We start from the raw sequence: 9,579 nt of genomic DNA on the forward strand, positions 1-9,579 counted from the left end.
GGAGGGCAGGGACTGTCCGTCCGTTGCTCAGCTGCTTTGAAAGTGTTCAGAGTATAAATCTAAGTCCAAAATGGCAGATGCCACCGTTTTCATTTCCCATGACTGTAAATCTTTTCAAATGTGACGGTTCAGGAGAGGGGCTGTGAATGACAGAAACAAGTGTGCGGAGTGGAGTGGGCCTGGATATTTTTTCGCATGAGTACGTTGTCATTAAAGCCCATTCCTAGCCAGGGAGGGCCCTGCCCCAGCCTGTAAACAACTTCCCCAGCCTGCATCCATCAACAGGACTTCCACAGTCCCCTCATGCCCCAGCCTCCCTTCCCGCTCCCCAAACACCGGATCTCCAGGGAGAAAGAGCAGTGAGTTCCCCGTTCCGATGGGCTGTGCACACAGAGTGGCCTTGGTCCTCTTACCAACTGATGCGTGGGGAGGGGACGACTACTGCTCAAGGCCACATGGTGAGTCTGGCTAGTTCCAAGGCTGAGAGACCAGAGCTCAGGTCCTCTGATTCCTACTTTGCTATCCCTCCCATTGCACCCCAAGAATGACAATCCTCTTAGCTCCCACTGACCGCGGGACTGTGCCAGTCCCAGGACAAGCGCTTTACTTGGGTGGTATCATTTGAAATTCATGGCTGTGAGAAGCAGAGCTCTCTGGAACCCATCCATTTTATAGGCAGGGAGACCGAGACCCAGAGAGGTCACCTAGAGAGCGGGTGGCACAGCTAGGGTGGGATCCCAGGCAGGAGCCCCCACTCTGGCCGTTCCTCCGGCTGAGACCGATTGGGAGCTGTGGTGGCCTCGGCTCTGGGCCCTGAAGGTTGGGTGGGCTTGGATCTGGGGAGGGGACTCAGATGGGAGTTGGGCTGGGCCAGAGAGGTTTGGGGGTGGACGGGGAGGGGTGCCTGGATAGAGCTGATATTCCCGGCCACTCACCCACGGTCATGCCGTCCATGTAGCGCTTGATGATGTCAAAGGAGTCCCGCAGGTTCCCTTCCATTATGTCAAAGATGATGTTAGCCTGGCTGGCAGGCTGCGGTGGCGTGATGGCCCGGAGGAAGATGATCTCTGCAGAGGCACAGCATGGAGAAGGGCTCAGCACAGCCTGGCCCCAGCCCCAGTCCCAGTAACTCCGCCCCAGGAACTTGCCCTCAGGGAATGAAGACCTAACCCAGGGCCCTTTCATGAGGCAAATTCAATGAAGCCAGAGATCCCCCGTGCGAGGAGGGTGGAGGGGGTCTGGACCTTCCTATATCATAGCCTATCCCTGTTTTATCGAGGTGGAAACTGAGAGATTTTGGATCTTCCTTGGGGACCCAGAGCTAATCAGAGGCAGGGCTGGTGAGAAGTCATCAGTCACTGTGAATATTCATGAAGGTGGGGGCCAGAGGAGGGAAGCGAGTGGGGGGACAGAGGGAGAGAGCAGGAAGGCCAGAGGAGTGGGCCCCTCTCCCATCTATAGTGCTGCGGGTCAGGGGGCCACCGCTCAGGGTGGCCTGGGCTCTCTGGGGGGTACGTCCATCTCCCAGATCAGACAGTGAGGCAGGGCAGCCCCAGCTCTGGGCTGTCTGGGGGGAGTCCTCTCTGTGGGCCTCAGTTTCCTCACCCTGTAAGGTGAGGAAGGAAACCAGCGGGGATCCACTAAAGGTCCTTTCAGCACTTAGGGTCAGGGTCTGGATTTCCTGGGCCCGAGATGCTAACAGGTGTCCCAACGGCACTCAGCTCCCTGTGATAACGAACACTCAGATCGGGGCTGGCCCGAGAGGCCACAAAACCAGCCACTGGGGATTTGGGAAGGATTTGTATGTGGTTTGGTGAAACCCCATCATTTTGCAAAAGGCAAATACCAGTTAGTTATTTTCTCTGACCCAAGTCTGTGCCACCCTGTGGCGATTCAGTGCCGTTCCTTTTTGGGAGGGGCAAGCCTGGGGGGCTGGGACTGGGGACCGCTCCTTGGGCAACCACGTGCTGGGGGAGCCTCTCCTCCCCCATCCCCCACTGTATGGTTGTGTCATGGTGTAAACACCGGTGTCCTCACGGCTGGCTCCGTTGTATGCCTCCCCTGAGAGGGTAGGAGGACCCCTTCTTATCACCATGTCCCCAGAGCCTGACGCAGAGGGGCTCTGTCCACAGCTGCTGAATGAACTCATCATGGCAAACTTCTCTACAGGCCAGGGATGGGGACTCCCTAGAGGGCGGGGATGGCTGGGGACCAGGCACACGGGCAGCACAGCCCGAAAGCGAGGTGAACAGGGCAGTGCTCCATCCATAGCCCTCTGCCAGGCTTGGGAGCACGCAGCCCTGGCCCTGCTCCAGAGAAACGGTGCACTGATGGCAGGCTACACAACATGTCTACACTGCATGCCAGGAGCTTCCCAGAGAGCCAGGCCAGGGTGTGGGAGCACTGACTGGGTTACACCTGAGCTTCCTGCTTCCAGTCAGGCCCCTCCAGTTCACCTGGCCCTGGGTCAACAGGATGATGTTTCTATATGCAAACCTCACCCACTGCAACCTTCTGATGGTTCCCCCAAGCCTGGGGGTTGAAGGCCCAACTCCAATTTTAGCCTCCTGTTTATCCTTCCAGCCCACCTCCTGCCAAGCCTCTACCACTCCAGCAGAAAACCTTGGCTGAGTTCCTCAAACGCCCACACTGTCCCCCATACCTCCAGACCCTTCTGGCCACGTCCTGCTCCACTGGGCACCCTCCTTTCCCCTTCTCCCCCTTTCACTCGAATACCTCACCACCCAGGACCCAGCCTGGCCGTCACTACTCCGGGAGGAGGCCCTCCCTGATTCTCCAGTGCTGGTCACAGGATCAGCGCTTAATGGCTCGCTGCAGAACAACTGTGACCCACAACAAAGACCCCTGAACGGAGAGCTGAGAAGAGGCATTTAGAGAGCGGAGAAGGGGCCAACAAATGCTGCCGTGCCGGTGGGTGCAGGCAGCGGGGGGCGATGCACAGACGCAAAGAAAGTTCTGCATTTCCAAGCTCGGGCCACGTCTTACAAGGAATGGCTCCTGTAGGCCAAGCCCTCAGCTGAAGCCGAGGGGGGCCCTAGGGGGCCCTGGGACCCCCAGGCCCATTCCACTCACCTTCAGGGCGGGTGAACTCGCGGAAGGTGGGCAGCGAGATGACGGTGTGGGAGATGGTGTGCACGGGGTCGAACACGCACGTGACATCGTTGGGGCGGCAGGACTTGATGCAGCGGACCGTGTCCGTCTTCTCTTGTTGGAGCCTGAGGGGAACCACAGCACACGAGGCTGAGGGGGAAGCTGGGACAGCAGCTCCTACAGGGGCCGAGGTCCAGAGAGGAGGGGCAGGTGGCCAGGCCAGGGGCATCTGTCCCAGAGACAGCTCTGTCAGAGAACGACAGTGGTCTCTGCAGCCTGGCTGCACTGTGCGGAGGCTTCATGGCCCTTCCTGCAAACTGGAGCGGGACCTAAATGCCAGAAACACCCTCTGGCTTCCGTGGGCCCTGGCGGAGAAGCACAGCTCGGGAATTTGTCAGCTGCACGAACTGAGCATCAATAGCCACAACCGCAAAATAGAGTCACAGGTTCACTTGCCCAACAAATATGTTTTGAGTGCCAGGCGCCAGGTGCTAGGGACAGCAAAGTGAACAAGAGACACATGGTCCCGCCTTCTCAGAGCCCACAGTGAGGCTGGGCAGCAGGGTAATAAACGAAGGAGCAGACAGCGTCAAGCATGGTGCCCAGCACAGGAAAGTCGATTCCACATCACCAGGCGATGGGGAGGCAGAAGAGGCTAAAGTCTCAGAGGTCTGGGTTCCAGCTACTGTGCTAGATAGATTTTTAAAACCTCTTGATCATAAAATAAAACGCGGATACAAAATTACACAAAACGAAAGTATAGTTTAACGAGTTATTATAAGGCAAACGCCTTTATAATGACCACCCAGGTCAAGAAAGAGAACTTGGCCAGCCACCAAAGGCCCCACGACTGCCAGACAGAGCTCAACTCCTCCTGCTTCCCAAAAGTGACCCCTAGCCTGAGTCCCACGGCAGTCCCCTACCTGGGTTTCTTTATAGTTTTCTCACATAAGCGTGCATCTCTAGACACAGTCATTCAGACTTCTCCATCAACAAGTTTTTGCTCTGCCTTTTAAGTCCATTTTAATCTACAGGTTTCTTGTCCATTCCTTTATTTATTTATTTATTTATTTATTTATGACGGAGTTTTACTCTTGTTGCCCGGGCTGAAGTACAGTGGCTCAATCTTGGCTCACCGCAACCTCCACCTCCTGGGTTCAAGCAATTCTCCTGCCTCAGCCTCCCAAGTAACTGGGATTACAGGCATGTGCCATCATGCCTGGCTAATTTTTTGTATTTAGTAGAGATGGGGTTTCACCATGTTGGTCGGGCTGGTCTTGAACCCCTGACCTCAGGTGACCCACCCGCCTTGGCCTCCCAAAGTTTTGGGATTACAGGCATGAGCCACCGTGCCCAGCCTCCTTTATTTTCCATACAACTTATCTATTAAAGAACCTGAAGAATTTGAGCTGTTGCATCCTACAGGCTGGACTTTGTTGATTGCATCCTCATGGTGCAGTTCAGTGTGGTCCTCTGTCCCCTGGATTTCCTGGACATTGGCAGCCGAATCCAGAGTCCTGATTCCACGCAGGCCCAGTCCCTTTTGGCAAGATGGTAGGTGGTAGTGTGTCTTCAGTGAGAGTCACACAGTGACTGGCTGCCTGTCTGTGAGGACAGCATCTACTGATGCTCAAGGCTTATGCCCACTGATTCATCAAGGATTGCAAAATGCTGATAGTCTGGTTCTACCATTTCATTTCCATTTATTAGCTGGAATACTCCTGTAAAGAGATGCTTCCCTTCATGTGCTATTGTGATTTTTTTTTTTTTTTTTTTTTTTTTGAGATGGAGTCTCGCTCTGTCGCCCAGGCTAGAATGCTGTGGTGTAATCTCCGCTTACTGCAACCTCCTCCTCCCAGGTTCAGGCGATTCTCCTGCCTCAGCCTCCTGAGTAGCTGGGACTACAGGCACACTCCACCACGCCCAGCTAATATTTGTATTTTTAGTAGAGATAGGGTTTCACCATGCTGGTCAGGCTAGTCTCGAGCTCCTGATGTTGTGATCTGCCCACCTCGGCCTCCCAAAGTGCTGAGATTATAGGTGTGAGCCATAGCGCCCGGCCTGTTTTTGTTTTTAGTGAGAAATGGCTTATCAAGATCACAGTCTGGTTACTAGGGAGGCTCAGTGCTAGGGGGTTGGTCATTGTTTCTAGACCTCTTCAGTGGACATTTAAAAAAATAATATACACCAAGAGTTCATACTGATATCCAATTCAAAATAAGCACCATATGGTTTTTAATTAATCTCTTCTGTATTACAAAGGCATATTCTTTCTTCCACATCAGAATCCTGGTCCTCAAGGACATAGAGTATTCCATCATTATCCCACATTACCTCCACAGTAGTCTCAGGATGACCATTCTAAAGCTACCATGACTAACATAATTATTGAAAATAATTTTTGATATACTCTCCCTATTCAGCTCAGAGTTTAAAAAAAATGTGCTATGTCTACATTGACTGAGTTATCCAGTAATTCATACTATACTCTTTTCCTTATAACACTCATTTAGCTGTAGTTTTAGAAGTAACTGAAAGTTTAATGCTTGCATGGCCATAATAGTTTGTGCTCTTTGTACATGAAAGTCAGTTTTGCTAGGTATAAAATTCTGGCCTTACCTTTTCTTGAGTGTCCTTAATATGTTATTTATTTTATTTTAGCATAAAGTGTTGCTGTCAAAGAGTCTAATGAGAACATATTTTTTTTCCCTTGTAAGTCACTTACTGTTTTTGTTTAAATGTTCATAGTTTATTTTTCCCTCCTCTTCTTTCTTTCTTTTTGCTTTTTTTTTTTTTTTTCTGAGACTCTTGTTGCCCAGGTTGGAATGCAGTGGCGTGATCTCGGCTCCCTGCAACCTCTGCCTCCCAGGTTTAAGCAATTCTCCTGCCTCAGCCTCCTGAGCAGCTGAGATTACAGATGTGCACCACCATGCTAATTTTTTGTATTTTTACTAGATACTGGTTTTCACCATGTTGGTCAAGCTGGTTTCGAACTCCTGACCTTGTGATCTGCCCACCTTGGCCCCTAAAGTGTTGTGATTACAGGCTTGAACCACCACACCTGGCCTTCCTCCTTTTCTTTAAAGTACAATAATTACACAAGAATGTGTCTTGGTGTTGGTTGTTCTTGTCGATATTCTCAGGTGTGCTATATGTTTTCTCAATGTGAAATTTCAAATCTCTTTTTTAATTTATGGGAAATTTCTTTGAGATCATTTACAGTACTTTCCCCCATGGATTCAGCTTCTTCTGCAGGGAGTCCTATTATCTAAATGTCAGATCTTCTTATAGATTTTGAATATTTGTTACTTTTTCTTCAAGCTTTTCATCTCTTGTTATTTCTCCCTTGATTTTTAAAAATTTTGGCCTTTTCAACTTATATTTATCTGTTTATTCACTTTTGTGTTCCGTCTAGTTTAGTATTTACACCTAAAATGTTTAACTTTTTGTTCCTTTGGTCTATTACTTTATTTCTCAGTTTTCTTCTAATTCTGACTCAATTTTTCTTTTTTTTTTTCTTTTTTTTGAGACAGAGTCTTGCTCTGTCACCCAGGCCGGAGGACAGTGGCATAATCTTGGCTCACTGCAACCTCCGCCTCCCGGGTTCAAGTGATTCTCCTGCCTCAGCCTCCTGAGTAGCTGGGATTACAGGCACCTGCCAAACCATGCCTGACTAATTTTTGTATTTTTAGTAGAGACAGGGTTTCACCGTGTTGGCCAGGGTGGTCTCGAACTCCTGACCTCAGGTGATCCACCTGCCTCAGCCTCCCAAAGTGCCAGGATTACAGGTGTGAGCCACCGCACCCGGCCCCATTTTTCTTCTATGTTTTGTTTATTTTCTTAACACTTTTGGTTTCTTTCAAGATAGAATATTAGAATTTTCATTTAGTCTGGGCATGTCTTTCTGGTGTACTTTCATTACCCAGAGCGATATCATTCTGTCTCTTATTCTCTTTTTTGCTTATAATAGCTGTGCATTTGTTTGCTATACAACAGACTGTGTGGCTTAACCAACAGAAATGGATTGTCTCATGGTTCTGGAGGCTGAAAGTCCAAGATCTAGGTGTTGGCAGGTTTGGTTCCTTCTGAGGCCTCTCTCCTTGGTTTGTAGAAGTCTGACTTCTTACTGTGTCCTCCTCACATGGTCTTCCCTCTGTGCATGACTGTGTTCTAATCTCTTCTTCTTCTTCTTCTCTTTTTTTTTTTTTTTTTTTTTTTTTTGAGACAGAGTCTTGCCCTGTCACCCAAGCTGGAGTGCAGTGGCATGATCTCAGCTCACTGCAACCTCCGCCTCCCAGGTTCAAGCGATTCTGCTGCCTCAGCCTCCCGAGTAGCTGGGATTACAGGCACCTGCCACCATGCTCAGCTAATTTTTGTATTCTTAGTAGAGAGGCGGTTTCACCATGTGGGCCAGGCTGCTCTCGAACTCTCGACTTTGTGATCCACCCAGCTCGGCCTCCCAAAGTGCTGAGATTACAGGTGTGAGCCACCACATCCGGCCCCTAATCTCTTCTTATAAGAACTCTTGTTGTACTGGATTAGGGCCCATTCATATGATCTCACTTTTACCTTAATTACCTTGTTGAACGTGACCACATTTGGAGATAGGGACTTTAGAGGTATTAGGGATTAGGAATTCAACATATGAATTTGGGGGGGACACAATTCAGCCCCTAACACTTTGCACTGGTGTCATGGTTTGCATTATGTCCTTCCAAGAAAGATGGCAAAGTTCCATCCCCAGTACCTCAGAATGTAACCTTATTGGGAACTAGTCATTGAAGATATAATTAGTTAAGATGAGGTCACACTGGAGTAGGGTGGGCCCCTGATCCAAGATGACCGATATCCTTATAAGAAGAGGGCTATGTGATGACAAAGACACACAAGATCATGTGATGACAAACGCAGAGATTGCAGCAATGTGGCTGCAAGCCAAGGAACACCAATGATTACCAAAAAACCTCCAGGAGCTGGGACAAGTCATGCTCCTACAGGAGCACTCTCCTACAGAAGAGGCATTCCCCTACAGAAGGAGCACTCCCCTACAGAAGGAGCACTCCCCTACAGAAGGAGCATTCCTCACCAGAAGAGGCATTCCCCCGGTGGTTTCAGAGGAAGTGCAGCCCTGCTGACATCTTGATTTTGGACTTCTGGCCTCCAGAACCACAAAATGATACATTTCTATTATTTTAAGCCACCCAGTCTATGGTACTTTGTTATAGAAACTCATCCATGGAATTTGAACTTGATGCTTTTGGGTTGATCCTCTTTAGAGGAAATTAGTTTCCCTGGAATTTGGGAGAGAGTTTCATTCACAGTTATCTTCCTGACTTTGCAGAGCTCACCTCCTGACATTCTTCCACATTTACCTGGCCCTTCTCTTCCCACAATGGTCTCTTTCCTACACAATTTCTGTTCCATTTCCAGCAGTCTCTCCCTCGACCTTAGGGGGAGCTGTGGTGGCAAACATTCAAAAGCTTCCAAGAGTGAGCCTGCGCCAGCCCCTCCCTCCCTCCCACTGGCTCTGTGCACACTCTGGCCCCTGGAGTGAGCAAAACGCCCCCCAGTTTCAGCTGCTGTTCCCTCAAAGCGCCTAGTGCACTGTCTGAGGATACCTGTTGATTATTTTGGGGTTCTGCCACTGTTTTTTCCTGCACAGATGCCAAAGTCATGCAGGTGGGCCTGAACAGTAAACCTTGTTTAGTTGTAAATGTTTTCCATGGAGGTTTATTTTCCTATCTAGTTGTCTGGGCGTTTTTTGGTTGGGATCCAGAGAACTTCAGAAATAATGCATCAGCATCTTTCCAGAGTCTCTATGCTACACGTTTTGCGTATCTTTTTTTTTGAGACGAAGTCTCGCTCTATCGCCTAGGCTGGAGTGTGGTGGCACAATCTCAGCTTACTGGAATCTCCGTGTCCCAGGTTCAAGCAATTCTTCTGCCTCAGCCTCCTGAGTACCTGAGATTACAGGTGTGTGCCACCATGCCTGGCTAATTTTCGTATTTTTAGTAAAGACAGGGTTTCATCATGTTCACCAGGCTGGTCTCAAACTCCCAACCTTCAGTGATCTGCCTGTCTTGGCCTCCCAAAGTGCTGGGATTACAGGCATGAGCCACTGCGCCTGGCCCATTTTGCATATCTTATTTCATTGCAGCCTCACAGCCCTTTCCTCCTTACCACACTGCCTCCTCTAGCTAGTAAGATATCCTGTTCTGGGTTTGGGAATGGCAGAGCGGGCTCTGTGAGATGGGGCTAGAGCAATAGTCTCATTCATTCCAGGGATGCTGCCTCTCCCCAGCATTTGCTACAGTGCAGGACAGGGGTTCAGAGCACAGATCCCAGCCCAGGTTGCCTGCGTTCGAATCCCAGCCCCACTGGATACCAGCCATGGAACTTTGGGCAAGTTCCTTCACCTTTCTGTGCCTCCCTGTCCTCCCTGTGGAATGGGGATATTAACAGTGCTTG

The 9,579-nt window shown here is 49.8% G+C and overlaps 1 protein-coding gene across 1 annotated transcript in view; it reads right to left on the bottom strand.

Moving 5' to 3' along the window:
* Positions 1-9,579, bottom strand: part of FBLN1 (fibulin 1) — a 98,804-nt gene that overhangs the window by 23,130 nt on the left and 66,095 nt on the right. Inside the window, exons 15-16 of the mRNA XM_045363455.3 lie at positions 3,094-3,236; positions 936-1,067 (exon numbers count right to left, since the gene is read on the bottom strand). Coding sequence (XP_045219390.1) covers positions 936-1,067; positions 3,094-3,236 — 275 coding nt within the window. The remainder of the gene's footprint in view (positions 1-935; positions 1,068-3,093; positions 3,237-9,579) is intronic.

This window comes from Macaca fascicularis, chromosome 10, assembly GCF_037993035.2.
Source record: "Macaca fascicularis isolate 582-1 chromosome 10, T2T-MFA8v1.1".
NCBI classification, from domain to species: domain Eukaryota; kingdom Metazoa; phylum Chordata; class Mammalia; order Primates; family Cercopithecidae; genus Macaca; species Macaca fascicularis.